Source organism: Vipera berus, assembly GCF_964194415.1.
Source record: "Vipera berus genome assembly, chromosome: 16".
NCBI classification, from domain to species: Eukaryota; Metazoa; Chordata; class Lepidosauria; order Squamata; family Viperidae; genus Vipera; species Vipera berus.
In genome coordinates, this window is record NC_138219.1 from 7,189,426 (window position 1) to 7,211,076 (window position 21,651).

A 21,651-nucleotide genomic window follows, 5' to 3' on the forward strand; every position below is an offset into this window, starting at 1 on the left:
GTTCCTGGTTTTTTCTTGGCTCGTAATAAGCTGGGCCCTGAGGAGGGAAGCATGGCTCTGTAGCTAGCAGCCCTTTTTGTGGGTGAACGGACAGAGAAATCGGGGTGCTGAGATCTGATGGCCCCATAGGACGGACACTGAGTTTGGTAACAACACTCGGATGTTATTTTAGTGAAGTATGGCTTAAGGAAGTTGAAGCTGACTTCATAAAAAGCATTTTGGACACTCAAAAATATTATTGTGGGAAGGAGCTCCCAATTTTGCAGACGATTTCACTCTTATCGGTGCAAAAGACAGGTGCCTCTAGTGCAAAATATTCCTTTGGGCACAGGATTGGCTCTTGAGAAAAGTGGGAAGTGAAAAGAGACTTTTCCCCCTTTTCAACACGTTGTCCAGGTTGGCATCGAGTCTCGGGACTCAATTTCCTGTTTTGAAAATAGGCTTATTTTAGAATATTAAACTAATATTTTCCCTGCATCGGGCTTATGGCTCTTTGAATGAATTTGCTTGGTTTTTCATAATGTCTCGGTCAGTGGAATGGAACAAGTTACCATGGCCAACTTGCTGCGGGACAAACTCACCATGAAACAATTGAACAAATGCAAAAATCAAATTAATTTCAATGGAACCGTGGCCAATAATAGGAAAATAAGGAAAGTCAATCCAGAAAGACAAGAATTATGTTAATTTCAAATGAAAACATGGTCACCAGTAATAAAAGTAACTGAATGAAATGATTAATACGGTGTTGAATTGTCCCACATCGAGTGAATTGTCCCACAACATGACAGGTTGGCAGCGGCAAATTGTCCTAGACCAGGGGTAGGCAACCTCGGCTCTTTTATGACTAATAGACTTCCTTCTGACTTAGGAATTCTGGGAGTTGAAGTCCATGAATCATAAAAGAGCCGAGGTTGCCTACCCCTGTCCTAGACCTCCATCAGACAGCGAAGGAAAATTTTGGCGACCACATTGGGACACAAAACGGACCCGTTTTAAAATCCTACCTTTCACATGGAACTTGGAAGTGGCTTGCAAATTTTCCGTTTTTGCAATTTTGCAAGAGGTCCTTAGTGGTCCAGATTTGGTACCCAAAGGATTCAAACGTCACAGCAAGGTTTTAAGGATTTTAGGAGAACCAAACTTTTGGGGGAAAAAATAATAATTTCCCGTCAATATGGCATCTTCACTATAAATGTTTAGAAGTTGGCATCGAAGTAAGGGAATTGCGTTCCCAATCTGCTAAAAGGGAGACTAAAATCTCAACCCTCCATTTATGGAGTAAAAAACCCCCCCCTTGATGATAGAGGGGAGGAAAAAAGGATGAAGTATTTGGTTCAAATCGACCCAATGGCTATTCTAATCTTCTTAGCCTAGGTTTCTTACCTATATGTTGTCCTCGACTTACGATCACAGCAGAACCCCGATTTTCAGTCATTGTTGTCGTAAGTCGAGGCACCATATAACCGGTCTCAATTTCACGACTGTTTTTACAACTGTTATAAAGCGAGTCATGGTAGTCCTCAAACGAATCACGTGGTTCGTTCTTCCGAAGGGCTGTTTTTTCCAAGAAAGCAGCAAAAAAAGGTCACAAACAGCGACCATGGGACAATGCAACCATCACAAATGAGAGCTGGTTGCCGAGTTCCTCAATTGCTAATCTGTGCCGAGAGAGGCACAGCAGTCATAACTTTGAGGATGAGTCATAAGTAGATTTGTTTTTAAGCTCGTTGTAACGCTGGTTAAACAACCAGTCGTAAGTCGAGGATTTAGCGACATCTCTCGCTCTGCCCATTATCGGTGGCTTCTGGTGAAGCAGACTGGAAGGCGTGTGTGCCTTTCACCTACCCCACCCCACCCCATCCCCCTCCCTTCCTCTGCTTTGACCATTTTTCCAGGACGTGCAAAAATTAAATTAAATGAAGATCAGAGGATTCCCCCCTTCCTCGGGGTGGGAAGACAAGAGAGGAAATGGAACTGCGGCGGGTTTCAGGGACGGGAGAAGGAAAAGCGCGTCAAGGCGAGGCGGGAAGACTCCGGAAAGGCTCATGAACTGGGGTCCTGTTTCCGTTTTTGGAAACGCCGGAATTTCCCCTGGATGGCGAGAGCAGCTTTCTCCGTTTCCGGGGCATTTAAATCTATATCAATTTCTTCCTCTTCGGGCTCCGTTTTCTTGGGGGTTTCGATTTTGTCTGCAGGGAGAAAGCAATCCGTGGAGTTTTTCAGCGGGATTGCAAACAAGACCCTCGTTAGATCAAACAACACCCCCCCACTCCGGCCTCCAAAATAATTTGAATATTTTAGATATTTCCCCCCCCACAGTTCCCAGTACCTTTGAATTGGTAGCTGTGGGGTTATTGGTTTGAGCCAATAAGGTAGGGGGATCGGTAAAAAAGACAGGGTGATTCAGGAGAAAGAAATAGTAGGACTTACAACTGTCTATAACTGTTGAAAGTTATAATAGTTATAAGTTATGACTTTTTCACAATTATGACCATTGCATCGTCCTCGCGGTCATTTATATTCAGAGGCATGACAACTGATTCGTATTTATGATAGTCACAGTGTCCTGGGTTCACGTGATCCCCTTTTGCGACCTTCCGACAAGCAAAGTTAACGGGGAATCCATTTTCACTGAACAACCAGGTTATTCATTGAACAACAAGCAGCGAATCCTGATCATCTCAGGATTCAAAGTGACTTTTTTTTTAACCCTTTGTACGATGCTGTTGTATAGATCCGACGCCGAGGTGCCACGTGGACTTCAACTCCCAGAATTCTCGGTTGCCGCAGGAAATTCCTTTCCCCCGCCCCGCCCCCCCACACCCCCAGAAAGTCACTCGCTTTTTGCAATATTTCACTTACCAAAATCCAGAGTCCAATTGCAGTTTTTTTAAAAAAGACACAGTTGTGCACCCCCTCATCATTAAAATACAACCAGATTTTAAAAATGTATTTTTATCCTTGGACAGCGGATGAACCGTTCAGCAAAGGAAACCAGGATTTCTGGCTATTGCGTTAACTTACAAGCGGACACGGTAACCTAGCAACCAGAAGCGGACAACCACCCATATTGGAACATAGACAAGAGAGCGTCACTGCTTCCACGTTGCCTAGCAACCACTATCCAATACGGTGAGAGAGCATCCCTGCCTCTTTACCTTTATCCTTTTTTTTTGCAAAAGATAGTAGGGAAGGTACCAGACGAGGTGCTGGGTTCAAGTTCCCAGCTACAGATGGCTCCTCCCTCTCCACCTAGCCTACCTCACAGGGTTGGGGGTTTTTTGGGCGGGAAAGGCGAGGTGGTAATACTCAAGTTCTAGTCCCGCCTCAGGCAGGAAAGCCAGAGGGAGACTTTGGGCCAAACACCAGAAGACGGTGAGTTCTAATCCTGCCTTTGGCAGGAAAGCCAGCTGGATGACTCTTGGCCAGTCACCAGGAGACGGTGAGTTCTAGTCCTGCCTTAGGCAGGAAAGTCAGCTGGATGACTCTGGGCCAACCCTCCCTCTCAGACCAGCCTACCTCACAGGGTTATTTTGGGGGAGAAAACAGGAGGAAAGTGCATGGGATATGTTCACTGCCTCAAGTTATTGGTAAAAACAATAAAGGCGGGATACCAATAAATAGAATAATCCACGAATAAAGGCACTTGAAAAGGAGTTCTTGACCACCTATCCAAGAAGGAAAGGCACTATTTACAGCCTCTGTGGCCTCCTCCATGTGCCCTAGATAACATTCCTGGTTAATTGATCGGCATAAATATAGGGAAACAGAGTCTCACTCACCTTTTTCTTCCTGCCTCGGGACCTCTCTGGAGATGGGTGACTCATTGGAGGTCAGCTGCGGAGAAGAAAAGAGAGAATGAATTGCGGGGGAAAGAGAGAGAAAGAAGGAGGTCTTGAGACCATGCTGGTTTGGGGAAGATGAATTTCTTCGCTGCCGAGTCACCAGGATTCGGATTCTCCCCCCCCTCCCCCCGCCAGGGGTCCTCCTAGAGGGTGCAGCTTTGGAACAGAAGGCTGGCCTCGTGACCTACTGTATTATTATTATTATTATTATTATTATTATTATTATTATTATTATTATTATTATTATTATTATTATTATTATTATTTTGAACACCTTGTGGAATTGGTTTTGCGGAAGCTCAGTGGGTTTTTTGCTTTGCTTTTCTTGTCCCTGCAAAAGAAGGTTTTGGTTTTTTTCGGAATTATTTCCTTCTTCTGGGCCTCCTTCCAAACACGAATGCTGCATCCGTTCAAATAGGTTGCCTGTGTTTTTCCAAAGGTGTTTCACAAAAATTTATATGCCACAAAATTAATCTGTTCATCTGTCTATTCCTCCCTCCCTCCCTCCCTCCCTCCCTCTCTCTCTCCCTTCTTTCTTTCCTTCCTTCCTTCCTTCCTTCCTTCCTTCCTTCTACCATCCCTTCCGTCTGTCTGTCTGTCTATATCTATCTATCTTTCTATCCATCTCTATCTGTATTATCTATCTATCTATCTATCTATCTATCTATCTATCTATCCCTATCTGTATTATCTATCTATCTATCTATCTATCTATCTATCTATCTATCTATCTATCCCTATCTGTATTATCTATCTATCTATCTATCTATCTATCTATCTATCTATCTATCTATCTATCTATCTATCCCTATCTGTATTATCTATCTATCTATCTATCTATCTATCTATCTATCTATCTATCTATCCCTATATGTATTATCTATCTATCTATCTATCTATCTATCTATCTATCTATCTATCTATCTATCTATCTATCTATCTATCTATCTCCCATCTCTGTGTATATTCCCTATTATATCTATCCATCTATCTATCCATCCATCTAATCTATCCATCCATAGCTATCTCTATTATCTCTCTGTCTCTCTAACTCTCCGCATTATCTATTTATCATCCATCCATCCATCTCTGTCTATCCTCTAACCCAATTATCCCTCTCTCTTTCTCATTTTCCCCTTTTAGACCCTTCAGAAAAATATAACCAGCCTGGCTGGGAAAATAGAAAGCAAATCAGTGGATTCCTTGAGCAGCCGGGAATTCCTACCGGCCAGCCGAAGCCTGGGTGCGCAGAGGAAGCCCAGCTGATCTTTATTAGACCCCAGTGGGCAATTAAGCTGGAAAAGAGCAATTAAACGCTCTTTGCTTCCCCCCCCCAAAGCAGAGGAAAAGAAGCAGGAGGAATTGCAAAAGGAAAAAAAGAAAAAGGGGTGGTGTGTGTGTGTGTGTTCCTTTCTGGTGTGTTTTGGCAAATTTTTCTTTATATGCCACAAAATTAATCTGTTCATCTGTCTGTTCCTCCCTTGCGCTTTTCCCGAATCCATCCTGACCTCAAGCCCAGGTCACCCCAGAATTATTATTATTATTATTATTATTTATATACAGCTAGTCCTCAACGTGTGGCCAAAATGTCTGTTGAAAAGTGAGACATTGGCTCAGCGAGTTTGGCCACCGTTGTGAAGCGAATCACGGCAGGTGTTACAATTGGTAAGGCAAATAAACGTGGCTTCTCCGTTGACTTTGTTCGGCGGAAGGTGGCAAAAAGGGATATCGCGTGAGCCCGGGACACACCGTGACCGTCATAAATGTGAGTCAGTTGCCGAGCATCTGAATATTGATCACGTGACCCTGGAGGATCCTGAGACGGTCGTTAAGTGTGAAAATGGCCATAATGGGGTTTTCATTGGGGATTTTTATTACGCTACTGTTTTTAGCTCGGGCTCTTATTTAATTCTTTTTTAATTTTTGTATTTTGTATTTTTATGTGCCCTGTTCACCGCCCTGAGTCCTTCGGGAGAAGGGCGGTATATAAATATAATAAAGATAAAAAGATAAAGATTTTCAGTGCCGTTGGAACTCGGAACGGTCGCTAAATGGTCAGCCCTGAAAAAAGTGACTGAGGACCGTTTTTCGCTTTTACGACCGTTGCAGCATTCCCCCATTCAGACGCTTGGCAACTGACTCGTATTTATGACGGACGCGGCATCCACCGGGGTCACGTGATCCCCTTTTTGCGACCTTCTGACAAGCAGAGTCAGCGGGGGAAGCCGGATCCATTTTAACAACCGTGTTATTCATTTAAACAACGGCAGGTCATAAAATGGGGCACTTAGTGAATGTTCCACTTAGCAACAAAAACTTGGCGTGAGTCTGTCCTCTGTCCAGAGTGGCTTTATGCGGACAGGAGTAAGCTATACGGCATAAATTGGCAAAGGGAGTAAATAAATAAACTCAGAAAAGCTTTTTATTTTTCTATTTCGACTGGGTATGAAGCTTCGCTGCTTCCCTTTCCAAGGCAGATGTATTTCTCTCTTTTTTTTTGCTCTGCTTTCCAACTGTTTCCAAAGCCAGCTTCCCTGCTGGGATAACAATACCCATCGCCCTGCTGCTGTCACTCAGGGCCAGGCCAGCAATAGGGCCCAGAGGTGGAGCCGAGGAACAGGATGATGGAGAATATAATGACGAAGCCTTGTTTGAAGCAGAGTGGAACAAATGTGCCGGTGGCAGTTTCCTTCCCTTCGTGTCAAATACCAGTGCAGAGAAGCGCAACAAAGACGATTAGGGTGTCGTTACAACATCACCCTGTCAACAAAAGTGCGTAGAGTCAAGGCTATGGTCTTCCCAGTTGCAATGTATGGCAGTGAAAGTTGGACCACAAAAAAGGCTGAGCGCCAAAGAATTGAAGCCTTTGAACTGTGGTGCTGGAGAAGACTCCTGCCAGCCCCTCGGACTGCAGGGCGATCAAACCGGTCAGTCCTAGAGGAGATCCACCCTGACTGCTCTTTAGAAGACCAGATCCTGAAGCTAAAACTCAAATCCTTTGGCCACCTAAGGAGAAGGAAGGACTCACTGGAGAAGAGCCTAATGCTAGGAAAGGTGGAGGGCAAGAGAAGAAGGGGACAACAGAGAATGAGGTGGCTGGATGGAGTCACTGAAGCAGGAGGCGTGAGCTTAAATGGACTCCAGAAGATGGGAGAGGACAGGAAGGCCTGGAGGAACGTTGTCCGTGGGGTCGTGATGGGTTGGAGATGACTTCGCAGCTAACAACAACATCATCTATTTGTCTATCTATCCAACCATCCATCCATCATCTCTCCCTCTACCTATGTGTCTCTTTTTCTATCTGTCTGTCTGTCTATCCATCCATCCATGCATCCATCCATGCATCCATCCATCTTCCATCTACTTTATGTATCTATATATGTATCTATCATCTATCTTGAGCCTAAAGGGACTCCAGAAGATGGTAGAGGACAGGAAGGCCTGGAGGAATGTTGTCCATGGGGTCACGATGGGTCGGACACGACTTCGCAGCTAACAACAACAACAAGATGCCACAACGAAAGCCCTCTGCACATGTTTACATCTGTGATTTTATGTAGTGATTTAGCATATGGCTTCGACAGAGGTCATGCAACCCCTAGAAAAGATCTTGAGACTCCAGAAAGAGCGCAGAGAAGAACCATAAAAATGATCAGGGGACTGGATGTTGCTGGAATTGAGCAGGTCTAATTTAATTAAAAGAAGGAATGGGCGGGGGGGGGGGAACGTGATACCAGTCTTCCAGTATTTGAGGGGCTGTCCCAAAGAAGAGGAGGGGGTCCACCTATTCTCCAAAGCCGCTGAAGGCAGGACAAGAAGCAAATGATGGAAACTAACCAAGGAGAGAAGCAAACTGGAACTAAGGTGGAAATTTCCTGACGGCGAGAACAATGATCCAGTGGAACTGCTTGCCTCCAGAACTTGTGGGTGTTTTGAGTTTGGAGCTTTGAAAGAAAAGATTGGACAGACGTTGCGTCTGGAATGGTCTAGGCTAGGGGTTTCCTGCTTGAGAAGGGGGTTGGACTAGATGACCTCCGAGGTCCCTTCCAACTCTTGTTATTCTGTTATTCCACAAACGGGTCTCTCAGCGCCCTAATCTAAGTTAAAATGGGGGTGGGGTGGGGGTTTATTACAGCCCTTTCTGGATTGAATCAAGTGATTTATTGATTGGCTGGTTCAATTTATTCCGCTTCTAAAGCTGCCCTACTCAACCGAGAGACTCTGGGGAGCATAAGACACATCACCCAGTTGCCCAAATAGGTCCCACTTCTGCACACTTGTGTTTTGCAAATCCAAATTTTAGCCCCTGGGCACGTCAGGCAGGCCCTGCCAAGAAACGGGAGCAGCTTGTTTCCCAAGCTAAGCCTCCATAACTTTTGAATGTTACTTATTTATTGGCTTTTTAAAGCGGCGAAATCTTGTGACCCTTGGGGATGTGCCGAAATTAAAAACATCCATAACACAGCAATATAAACTTGGATAGTTGCTACCTGGCCTCTCTTTCTTCCCCCCCCCTCTCCCCAAAATGGACATTTGGCACTTACTTGTTCTCCTTTTCAATTGATTTGGTTCATCTGCCAGAAGGTCTTTCAGCAAAGGACAGCCCTATTTTACTTTTTCTGCTCTTAGCAAACCTTGTGGCAGGAAGTTCCAAAATTATATTTTGTGGAAAGAAATTCCTTCCTTCCTTCCTTCCTTCCTTCCTTCCTTCCTTCCTTCCTTCCTTCCTTCCTCCCTCCCTTCCTTCCGTCCCTTCCTTCCTTCCTTCCTTCCTTCCTTCCTTCCTTCCTTCCTTCCTTCCTTCCTTCCTTCCTTCCCTTCCTTCCCTTCCTTCCTCTCTCTCTCTCTCTCTCTCTCTCTCTTTCCTCCTTTCCTCTTTCCCCTTCCCTTTCTCTCCCTCCCTCCTTCTCTCCCTCCCTCTTTCTCTTTCTTTCTCCTCTCTCTTTCCCTTCTTCTCAGCCCTAAAAACAACAGCAAATAAACTTCACTAAAAAAGAAAAAAAACTTCTAAGCAGTTTCTCAGTCACTGCCTATCTCAGCTTCTCCTTCCTCACCCTGACTTAACATATTGCAGTTTATTGCATATTGCATATTGCATATTGAAGCACATGGATTTGTGCTTTAAATTGTAAGCCGCCCTGAGTCTTCGGAGAAGGGCGGGATATAAATGGGATTAATATATATATATATATATATATATATATATATATATATATATATATATATATATATTCGTAGATTCTCGCGGGTGTCTGTATGTGTAGGTCTAGAGTCTCGGGTTTCTTCCCGCGTTCCTTTCATCTTCAGAAAGTTGTGGCGACGTTTCGACGAAATCCCATCCGTCATCATCAGGCCGGAGTATTCCTCCTGCTGCTTTCAGGAGCAATGCGTGGTCTGTCTGTTCCTTTCCTTCCAACTGCCGGTGGGGCTGATGATGACGGATGGGATTTCGTCGAAACGTCGCCACAACCTTCTGAAGATGAAAGGAACGCGGGAAGAAACCCTAGACCTACATATATATATATATATATATATATATATATATATATATATATATATATGTTTTCTGAGGTTTTCGCAGGTGCCTGTATGTGGATCCTTGGTTTTTCGGGTTTTTCCCTGCGTAGAACTAGAGGTGTAGGCGCAACGTTGCGCCTACACCTCTAGTTCTACGCGGGGAAAAACCCGAAAAACCAAGGATCCATATATATATATATATATATATATATATATATATATATATATATATATTGTACCAACCAAACTCTGCAAAGCCCATGCAATACCTCCCATGCCTTGTTTCCTGAATAAGCCCATTTCCTGGACCGGCACAATACCCTAACCTTAAAACCCAACCTAGCTTAAAAGTATTCACAATTAAGCAACTGAGGGGCTGCCGCTAAAGCTTTCAAAACTGCTCAGTGAAGCCTAAATCATTGCTTGCTTTTTAGCATAAGAGAAGTCGCCGGCAGCTCATAAATAAAGCAGGAATGGTGTTCCCCATTCCCCACCCACCCCTCACTGGCTGGGACTACCCCTTCCATCATCCTGATCATCGTGCCAGCCCTCCGGATGGGACCCCCACCCTCGCAGAATTTGGAGGCGGGGACATTTTGGATGCTGCAAATCAGCCCCATCCCGTCCCCAAATTCTTTCCTTCTCACCTCCCCCCCCCCCACGCCTCCTTCCCTGGAATTTTGGAAGGCAGATTGTACTTTTTCCTTTCTTTTTTTAAGCCTTTCTCCTTGAGAAGAGGTCTCTCCTCTCCTTCCTCTGTTGCCAAGGCAACTGCAAATCCATCCCATAGTGAGCACACCATTGCAGACAGGGAAAGACTAGAAAAGAGACAGGAGAAACAGCAGCATATGTTCCGATAATCACCCAGGAAGAAACAAGAGCAGAGAAAACGAAGCTTTTGGGGGGCGATGAGAATGGAAATTGATTCCATTAATGGATCTCTTTCGATCTCTCTCTCTCTCTATCTGTCCATCCGTCTATCCGTCTATCCGTCCATCCCTCCATCCCTCCATCCATCCATCCATCCATCCATCCATCCATCCATCCATCCATCATCTATCTATCATCTATCTATCTATCTATCTATCTATCATCTATCTATCTATCCATCCATCCCTCTCTCTCTCTCTCTCTCTCTCTCTCTCCATCCATCCATCCATCCATCCATCCATCCATCCATCCATCTATCTATCTATCTATCTATCTATCTATCTATCTATCTATCTATCTCCATGATACTTTCCTTCCTTCTCTGTCTCTCTGTCTCTCTGCCTATCTATCTATCTATCTATCTATCTATCTATCTATCTATCTATCTATCTATCATCTATCTATCTATCTATCTATCTATCTATCTATCTATCTATCTATCTATCATCTATCATCTATCTATCTATCCATCCATCATCTATCTATCTATCTATCTATCTATCTATCTATCTATCTATCTATCTATCTATCTATGAAAAAAGGCAGTCCTTGTTTCATGACCAAAATAGGGACCGGCAAATCGGTTATTAAGTGAAGCAGTCACTAAGTGAAACCATGACTATGCATATAGTCTTACTTCGGCTTGCCTTGGCTTTAGAGTCCCACAAAGGTTGTTAAGGGTTGGTTGTAACTTAAAAACAAACAATGGAGGAAGTTCTTATTTAACGACCGTATTTGCGACTGGCAACTCAGTCGTTAAACGAAGGGGTCACTACGTGAAAGCACAACTGTGCTTACGGTCTTACTTCAGCTTCCCTTCGCTTTGTACAGCCACAAAGGTGGTCAAGTGTGTTCAGTTGTAAACTTATTTTTTTTAAAAAAAAACAATCACTGTCCTAACTGGGAATGGGCGCTAAACGAGGCGGTCACTAAACAAGGTGGCGAACTCCCTCCATGCTCTTGCCAGGAAGGTTGCCCCAGAAGCCGCCTCCTGCATGAAGCCACCGCAAATCAAATGAAACACTTCCACGTTTGAACACATCTTGATAAAGAGCTGAATAAAATTTGTGTAGGTTTTTTTTTTATCAGCCCCAGGACTGTCAATCTAACTACCGGAGTGGGGGGGGGGAACGCTGCGGAGACATCCCAATGGGGACATGGTGGGGGGGGGAGGAGACAACCCCCCCCCCACGAGGCATCCAGAAAGTCTCAAGTTGTGTTAATTAAGTGTCCCCTTGTGTAACGTTGCAGTCTTAAATTAGCTGGATGCCAACTGGCTTGAGTTTTGCAAATCAATACGTTTCTCGGTTCTGCAACCTTAGCTGGATCCCGACTCTTTTTATTCCCTTTTTTAAAAAAATTAATTTACAGCGAGGTGTTCTTCACGAATCCTTTCTCTAAAGCCTTTCTTCAAAAAAAGAAAATCCAGGATATTTCACACTAGACTGGAAGATCAGATCTGGTTAGCCCCAAAGGACGATATACAGTTCCAGAATAACAGCTCCCTGCTCAAGCAGAATAATAACAAAATAACAAGAGTTGGAAGGGACCTTGGAGGTCATCTAGTCCAACCCCACCCCATTCACCCCACTCAAAGCAGGAGACTTACTTTCTCCAACATGCAACTGCACGGGTAGTCCTCCGCTTACAACGGTATTCATTTAAAGACCAAAGTTTACAACGGCATTTAAAAAAAGGGACTTAATGACCGTTTTTCATACCTACGGCCGTTGCGGCATCCTCATGCTCAAGGGGTCAAAATTCAGACGCTTGGCAACTGACTGACATCTGTGACAGTTTTGCAGTGTCCTGGGGTCACGTGATCCCCTATTGCGATCTTCTGAGAAGCGAAGCCAAGGGGGGAAACGGGATTCCCTTAACGAACTGCAGCGACTCATTTAAGGACGGTGGCAAGAAGGGTCGTAAAACGGGGCAAAATGAGCTTAACAACCATCTTGCTTAGCAATACAAATTCTGGTCCCCATTGTCATAAATCAAGGACTACTTGTACATAGCTATGTTTGAGCCAGAAATGTTAGTTTTAGAGAAAATATGAAAAAAAATAACTTAATAATGAAATTCTCAACCATTTTTGTTCCCACCAACCAGAGTCCTACGATGTGAATCCATCCTCAAATTACCTTTCCGTCCTACAGCAGGTGCAGCCTCAAACCCAGATTAACAAACCAAGTTACAAAGAGGCGATGCTGCCAAAATTAAGCCGCGTGCAACCTTGACCGATGGGGCAGGGGGTCGGATTAGACGACCTACAAGTTCCCTTCCGACTCCGTTCTTTTATTTCTATTTCTACTGACTTGCTTCCCCCAGCTTGACTGAATTCTCACATGATGCTAGACTCCCAAAGGTTTGCCTGGTGCCCCGTGTCGATTAACCTATGATAGGTTGTCCTGACCAAACTAGGAAAAAAAAATGTATGGATTTCCATTCTGGCTTTCTCTGAATTTCAAAATGTTGTTCTCACTCGACTTTGGGGATGAAAGGAAGCCAGGATAGTTGCTTGAATCTGTTTATTAAATTGATTTATTCCGCTGACTCTGGAGGTCTCCTGGCAGATTGCAATTAAAACAGAACATCAGATAGGAAACTCGGAGCATTACAAATAATTAAAAACAGCCATCAACAACAGCAGCCAAACGCCTGGCTCAAAAAAGATCCTTTTCCAACAGATTATATGCATTGGTTTTATTTATTGACAAGGCTTATACATCACTCACTTGGATAGCCTTATGACCTAACGGTTAAAATAAAAAAGGGTAGAGTTTTAACAATTACAAAACCAGCGCCGGGTTAAAACTCTAGATTTGTCAAATTGGGGATTAATTGCGGCGGGGAAACAGCTTACAAAATTCTCCTCTGCAAAAGCCAGATTTGAAAAACTGGCAGCTTTGAGGACAACGTTATTTAACGTCTATTTTCCGGGCTGTCTCTTTTGATTTAAACGTGTTGAAGCTCCGTTTATGCTAGTTTTGTCTGCCGCCCAGGTTTCTAATAGGAGCTGGGGGGGGGGGGAAGGAGGCGCACGCGATACGTTCAGATAAAATAAATATAAATGTTTGAAAAAGACAGAGGGGGGGGGTTTAAACCGGAGAAAGAGGCATCTCAGGGGAAACGATAGCTTTGCATGGGCAGTCCTCGACTTACGACGGTCCGAAAGAGAATTTCCCCTCCTTATAACCCACACACACACACACACACACACATACACACACACACACAGACACACATATATACAGGATAAGGAACATTTTTTTTAATCCATTTATTCCCATCCCTCCTTGCAAGCAGGATCAGGGTATATTGAAGAGGCATAAGAGGAAGGGGATGAAAAACCAACAAGACAGCCTGGAAATGTCTGTGAACAGAGGCAAATAAAGGCAGCCTTTCCCTCCCTTGCAAGACAGGCGTGCAAAGGGCACACTCGGCCGTGGCACAGTTCTTCAATTTCTCCCAGCCTTTTTTTGAGGCACCCCGTCCATCTGAGCCTACTCTCGTAGATGCCACGCTCAAGTAATCCCACTCTTTTCCCGGATTATTGCTATTGTTATTATTATTATTATTATTATTATTATTATTATTATTATTATTATTATTATTATTATTATTATTCGTATTATTTTTCTCTCCTCCTGCCTCGCCTTGCCTTCTCTTTCGCACACCCGCCCTGCCTGGGTGCCTACAGGTGCAGTGCGCCCTAAGCCGTAAACCCCCCCCCCCGCCGCCGCCGCTTGCAGTTAAATTTATAGCGTGCAATTCAAAACACACAATCACACACACACACACACAGAGACGGTTGCAATCTAAGCTGAGCCTTTCCCCTTTGCAGGGGGTCTAAAAGCGCTTGTCCCTGGATCACCTTTTGGCACCTCTTTGCTCCATCAGGAAAGGCTCTCAGCTTTTTTATTTTTTTACAGAAGGGAAATCCGTTAGCCAAGCGGGAAGCTTCAGGCTGGTACTCTCTTTGCCGTTCTCCGCATCTCATCCTTCCAAATTCTTGCATTCCCCCCTTCCTTCTTTATCTTCTCCTCCTCCTTCTCCTCCTTTCTTCTTCTTGTCTATTTTCCTCTTCCCCTTCTCTATTCCTCCTCCTCCTCCTCCTCCTCCTCCCCGTACCTTACTCATAGTGCCTGCAGTCGGATGCTCAGGAGATGCTCCAAGGAAGATGCTATATCCCTTCTTCTTCTTCTTCTCTCTCTCTCTGTTGGGTTTTCATTCATGCAGACAGCATTCTGCTTCAATTCCCAGCTCACTGGCACACTTAGCTGTACTCAAAGGTACCCGGCACTTTGATTGACAGGGCCGGGCAGCCAATGAGAGGAGCCAGGGCTTTCTACAGCCCCTTTGCCAAAGTGGAGCATAAACCAGCTTGGTGGTAGTAAACAAACTGCCTCTCTCTTTTTTTCCCCCTGTTTTTTTTTTAATGTAATTTTATTTTATTTTTTTTTAGAAAAAGAGAGGAGTCCCAGGGAGATTGCACAATTCAGCAATTCTCTCTGGGAAACCCACAACGCCCAGCGGATGGGCTGCGATGCTAATGTGTGTTAAAAAAAATATATCTTATGTTAGTTTCTGCTGATTTCAGAAGAAGACCTCATTAAAGTTTGGTCAATTTAGATTGGGGTGGTGGTGATTTGAGATTTGGGGGGGGGTTCCCCAAGAGCACTGGAGACCCCCAGGCTTGGGAAGTCTCAGCTGCAAAAATTGGGAGGGTAGGGATTTAAAGAATGCGGTAGCTAAGATTTTTTTTTTATAGAGAAGGGGCAAAAAAAATGGTGTGTTTGCAAGGCTATCACTAGAGCAGGGTTTCTCAGCCTTGCCAAGGTTCAGGTGGGTGGACTTCAACTCCCAGAATTCCTTGGCCCACCTGCTTTTAAGATGGGTGGACTCCGAGTCCCAGAATTCCCCAGCTGGCATGTTTTGAGATCAGTGGACTTCAACTCCCAGAATCCCCTAGCCAGCCTGCTTTAAGATGGATGGATTACCAGGAGACGGTGAGTTCTAGTCCCACCTTAGGCGTGAAAGCCGTCTAGGTGACTTTGGGCCAGTCATCGGGAGACGGTGAGTTCTAGTCCTGCCTTAGGTATGAAAATCAGCTGGGTGACTTCGGGTCAAGACTTTGTGGGAAAAATAAGGAGAAAGAAGGTGTTTTGGCTATATTTTCCACCTGGAGTTATTTTAAAAATAATTGAGGCCGGGTACAAACAAGCAAGGAAGCCTTAGTCCGACCTGAGCAGGGGGTTGGACTATGTTAGGCATATGGTGCTAGCCTACAATGTTGGGTTGAAAATATATTAACCATAATGCTATGTCTTTAAGTTGTTAATTGGCCAATGGGTGTGTAAGTGTTCTCATGGCCATAAGAGGAAGCTAGGAACGTAGCTTCTTTCTCTCTCTGAATTCACTGCTTTCTACTGTTACTGTTTTTGCTCTGCTGTTGGTTTACTACTGTTGTAAACCTGAACTGTGTATTGACCTCTGGACCGGTAAGAAGACTTTGTAGTTTGGATTACTCTTTGGACTGTTGCTATTGTTTATGACCTGGACTGTTTATTTTTTGACTGTGCATTTTTGTTCTTACACCACCTCAAAGTAAAATACTTTTTGCTTTTAGAACTCAGTGTATTTCTGTGTGTGATTTTTACTGCTCTCAGTGCCCTTCCTTGTCTGTGCAACTCTTTGGTAGCACAAGGAGACCTCTGCACAACAAATTCCATAACACTGGTTATGGGCCCAGGCCTGTACTGAGAGTAAGTACACACAGTATTCCTAGCTGAGTTTGTATTTGGTGTAAAATGGCACAAGAACAGTTGTCAGGCATCTCCTGGATAACCCGGTTGGATGGGACAAACTATGTTTCCTGGTCCACAAAATGCTGCTTGCTTTTGCGCAAGGAAGGACTATGGGCTGTTGTAAATAACCCACCAGATACTACTGCTTGGGATCCAGATGACGAAGAGGATGCAAAGAAGTTAGACAACTTTAAACGTAGCAATGAGAAAGCTCTTTGCATTATTGGACTAACACTGAATGACCAGCAGCTTGTCCATATTCGTGGTGAGGAGTCTGCTGCTAGGTGTTGGGATGTTTTGCGAAGGCTTTATGTTCGAGACAGTGTGGGTGCACATATACACCTTACACGTAAGCTGTTTAGGGCTCGTCTGCAGAAGAATGGAGATATGCTGACCCATTTAAATTACATGAAGGCAACTTTTCAAGAGCTTCATGAAAAGGAGCTGATTTTTTCAGAGTTGCATCAGGTCTACATTATTCTGTCATCTTTGGATGAGAGTTATGATGGGTATGTTTCTTCTTTGGAAGTCCTGACCAGAGAGGAACTGACATTGACTAACATTACTGGGAGACTGCTGGAAGAGTCCAGAAGGAGGCGTGACAGAGACCAGCTGAGAGAGACACAACCACGAGAGGAGCAGCCATTTGCCACTGCTTACAACGTCAAGAAATGTTATTCTTGTGGGGCTAGAGGGCATATAGCCAAATTCTGTAGAAAGGGTAAAAAACAGAATGTGAATAGCAGTGGGAAGGCTAAGAAGGGCATTGGTTTGGCTATTTCTGGTGAATCAACATCCAGAAATAATGAATTGTGGGTTGTTGATAGTGGGGCTTCACAATGCATTACCAAAGTGAAAAAGAGGTTTATTAATATGAAAAACAGCAACCAATATGTTTCACTAGCAAACGGTTGGAAGATGAAGGCCTCTGGTGAAGGTAATTCCTATTGTCCATGCATTAATGAACAGTTACCTATGTTATATATACCTAAACTAAGATTCAACTTGTTATCTGTAAGGGAATTGGTTAAGGTTGGGTTTGTGGTAACATTCAGAGGGGAGCAATGCACTATTGAGAGGAATGGAACCTGTGTAACTGCTAATTTGAAAAATGGTTTATTCGTTCTCACAAGTAACCAGGTTAGTACAGTTAAAGCTAACTCGATATGTGAGAACAAGAAGCCACATGATGAATGTATACATTTATTGCATAGGCGGTTAGGGCATGTAAACTTTAACTCACTACGTAAAACAGTGGAATTAGTAGAGGGAGTTAAACTGAAGCCATGTAGTAAGTATTTGAATTGCAATGCCTGTAATCAGGAAAAGAGTAAGGCAAGTCCGGCAAACAGGATAAACAGCTTCAAAACAACTGTACCTTTGGAAGTTGTGTTTGCTGATTTAATTGGACCCATGAAACCAAGTTTAGGAGGGTCATGTTATGTTTTAAGTATATTGGACCACTACTCTAGATATGGTTTTTGTTATCTGCTTAAGTCAAAGGCAGATACTTTCCAACAATTTGCAAACTGGCTGAAGTTCGTGGAGAGAAAAACAAAGAGAAAGGTACAGTGCATAATTACTGATAATGGTACTGAATTTACAAATAAGTGTTTTGTTGATATGCTACAATCAGCTGGCATTGAGCATAAACGTTCAGCCCCTTATAGGCCACAACATAATGCATTTGTTGAGAGACGTGGGCAAACGTTACAAGCCATGATTAGAACCATGTTAAGAGATTCTGGCTTAACAGATAGACTGTGGGGGGAGGCAGCAAAATGTGCAAACCATGTTCTGAATATAGTTGTTAATACTTCTACTGGTAAAATACCATATACTATATGGCATGGTAGAAGACCAAACCTTGATTACCTGCACACGTTTGGCACCCCAGCTTGGGTCCACATTCCTGCACAACTCAGGAGTAAAGGCCAACATAGGGCTAGGCAATTATACTTCGTAGGTTACGAAGCTAACCACAGATCCTATCGTTTCTGGGAACGAGGCACAACTAATGTATATAACAGTGCTAGTGCAAAATTCCTTGGGCACGTTGGTTGGGATAGGTTAGAGCAAGTAACTGTTAATACTGATCCTCTAGTGTTTGAGGACTCCTCTGATAACGTAACTAGTAATGATAATACATCTCCTGTAAATATAAAAGATGAAGAGGAGATAGGGGAGATAATAGATGAATCAGAGGAAGGAAAGGAGACAGAAACTCAAAGCCCTGTAATTCCTTGGCGTTCAATGCGTATCAGACATCCACCTGATCGCTATGAAGCAAGTGTAGTATGTCAAGTTAGTGTAGAGCCATCTAACTATGATGAGATCAGGATGTATCCTGAAAAGGAACAAGCATCATGGAAAGCTGCAATGAACAGGGAGTTGAATTCTTTGCAGAATCTTAAGGTTTATCAGAAAGCAAAACTGCCACCTGGTGAGCAAGCTATAGGTTGTAAATGGATATATAAAATAAAGAAGGGAGTAGATGGAACTATAACCCATAAGGCACGTTTGGTTGCACAAGGTTTTGCCCAAACTACTGAGGATTATGACGAAGTGTTTGCACCCAGTCTAAGGGCAACTACTTTAAGAGCAGCTTTAGTATGGGCGGCTAAAAACCAATATATGGTTACCCATGTAGATGTTGAAACTGCATATCTACATGCTCCATTGCAACATACTATTTATTTAAGAATACCACCAGGATTGACCAGTGATAGAGACCATGATTGTTGGGAATTAAAGAAAAGCCTCTATGGATTGAAACAATCGGGCTATGAGTGGAATAAATGTATAGTTAATGAGTTGAGTGCATTAGGTTTTGTAGCCAGTAATGCTGATCCTTGTTTGTTTAGAAGGGAACACAACGGAGCATTATCTTTTATTTTATTATTCACAGATGATATTGCAATAATAACAAAAACTGAGTTAGAAGCACAAACTATCATTTCAAGATTGCAAAATAAATTCACAATTAGAAATCTTGGAGAAATAAGCCACTATTTGGGGTTAGATATTGTGAAAACAAATAGGGGTTTTAAGATGTCGCAAGCCAGTAAAATATCTGTTATTAAAGAGATACAATATGGAAATGTGTAAACCAGCAAAAACTCCGATGGCTATGGATTTTAAGGACACTAATGTTGAGAGTCCTGTATTTGATAAGACTATGTACCAATCTTTGATAGGAAGTCTTATGTATCTGAGTAATTGGTCTAGACCTGATATTTCTTACTGTGTAAATCAATTAGCTAGGTACAACAATAATCCAACTGTTAGACACTGGCAATCAGCTAAACGAGTATTAAGGTATTTGAAACAAACTATTCACTACTCGTTATATTTAGAGCCAAATCGTGAGTTAATCCTTACTGCATATGCAGATGCGAGTTTTGCCTCTGATTCAAACAGTCGTAAATCTACCTCAGGGTTGGCTGTAATGTTGGGTGATTCTTTGATTGGATGGAAGTCTATTAGACAAAAACACATAAGCTTATCTACAATGGAGGCTGAATTTTCATGTCTATCAGTGTTATGTACAGAACTGCTAGTGTACAAACAATTATTGTTAGATATGGGTTTAAATGTAAATGATCCATTTATTGTATATGAGGACAATCAAGCTGCAATAAAGATGGCTAATAATGCTGCAGTAAGAACAAGATCTAAACATACTGATCTTCGTTATTTAAATGTCAGACAATGTGTCAAAGATAAATTAATACAGCTAGAGTATTGTTCATCTGATGTAAATATTGCAGACCATTTTACGAAGGTACAAGGTGCTGTGAAACACAATGCTAATTGTGAAAGAATGTGCATAAGATTGTAAGAGTTATATATTATTCTACCCAAAGGGGAGAATGTTAGGCATATGGTGCTAGCCTACAATGTTGGGTTGAAAATATATTAACCATAATGCTATGTCTTTAAGTTGTTAATTGGCCAATGGGTGTGTAAGTGTTCTCATGGCCATAAGAGGAAGCTAGGAACGTAGCTTCTTTCTCTCTCTGAATTCACTGCTTTCTACTGTTACTGTTTTTGCTCTGCTGTTGGTTTACTACTGTTGTAAACCTGAACTGTGTATTGACCTCTGGACCGGTAAGAAGACTTTGTAGTTTGGATTACTCTTTGGACTGTTGCTATTGTTTATGACCTGGACTGTTTATTTTTTGACTGTGCATTTTTGTTCTTACACCACCTCAAAGTAAAATACTTTTTGCTTTTAGAACTCAGTGTATTTCTGTGTGTGATTTTTACTGCTCTCAGTGCCCTTCCTTGTCTGTGCAACTCTTTGGTAGCACAAGGAGACCTCTGCACAACAAATTCCATAACAGACTAGAAGACCTCCAAGGTCCCTCCCAACTCTGTCATTCTATTAAATTCAGCCACCGTATTTCCAAAGGTGGCTCCTTGTCCTCTTTCGCACCCAGGGTGCATCTCTAAATTCTCCCTTTAAACCTGATTAAAACCTTGTGTTTTTGTCTGCTTCGCCCTCTCTGCTCGATTTTTCCCATCATGTTTAATTTAAAGCTCAAAAGAGCAGAAGATAAAAAATTCATGTGACACAGCCCAGCCTGGGGAAGGGGGCGAGGGAGAGAGAGAGAGAAAGAGAGAGAGAGAGAGCAGGGAGCTGGTTGAGCGATGGGTTAGGGCTGTCTTTGCTATGTTCTTTCCTAAAACCCCACGTATCTTGGGGCCCAAACAGGAAATCATTAATCAACGTGGAAAGATCAAATTTGATTTCATCAAATTGGCAGGTCTTCAGGCCACGCCAGGACCAGGCTGAGGCTAGCGCTGGACCATTTATATTCCTTCTCCCCCCCCATCTCTCTTTGGCAACTAACCACCCTGTGAAACCGCCTTTGGATATCAGTTCATTACTTCTAGCTTGTTTAAAATCTTTTTTCCCCTTGGCTGAAAAGCCTGCCTTATCCTGTTTTGTCATTTTAGTACCTATCTATCTATCTATCTATCATCTATCTATCTATCTATCTATCATCTATCTATCTATCTATCTATCTATCTATCTATCATCTATCTATCTATCTATCTATCTATCTATCTATCATCTATCTATCTATCTATCTATCTATCTATCTATCTATCTATCTATCTATCTATCTATCTATTCTATCTATCTATCTATCTATCTATCTATCTATCTATCTATCTATCTATCTATCATCTATCTATCTATCATCTATCTGTCTGTCTGTCTGTCTGTCTATCTATCTATCTAATTGAGGGGGGCTGGAAATTCAACCGATGCTCAGCTGATCCAACAAGATGACTCTAGCCTTCTTTAACAAACCATGATCAGGACGAATTCTGCATCCAACTGGGGGAGAGAGATTGTAACTGGGGTTTGTGCTAAGTGGAGGACTAGCCGTAGCTTGGAAAAATGGGGCCAAAAGGTCCAGCCGGTCCCTGCCCCCTAGCCTACCTCGCAGGGACGTTGTAGAGGAGCCTAGACAGCCCCATTCATTCCCATATATAGGTAGCCCTCAATTATAAGTTCATTTAGTGACCGATTGTTT

The 21,651-nt window shown here is 43.0% G+C and overlaps 1 protein-coding gene across 1 annotated transcript; it reads right to left on the reverse strand.

Moving 5' to 3' along the window:
• Nucleotides 1–2,046: 2,046 nt before the first annotated feature.
• PCP4L1 (Purkinje cell protein 4 like 1) lies at nt 2,047–14,435 on the reverse strand (the record flags this gene model as incomplete). Its single annotated transcript, XM_081341061.1, has 3 exons — nt 2,047–2,192; nt 3,786–3,840; nt 14,427–14,435. 3 exons carry the CDS (start codon nt 14,433–14,435, stop codon nt 2,047–2,049), a joined length of 210 nt encoding a protein of 69 aa, XP_081197187.1.
• Nucleotides 14,436–21,651: the final 7,216 nt, after the last annotated feature.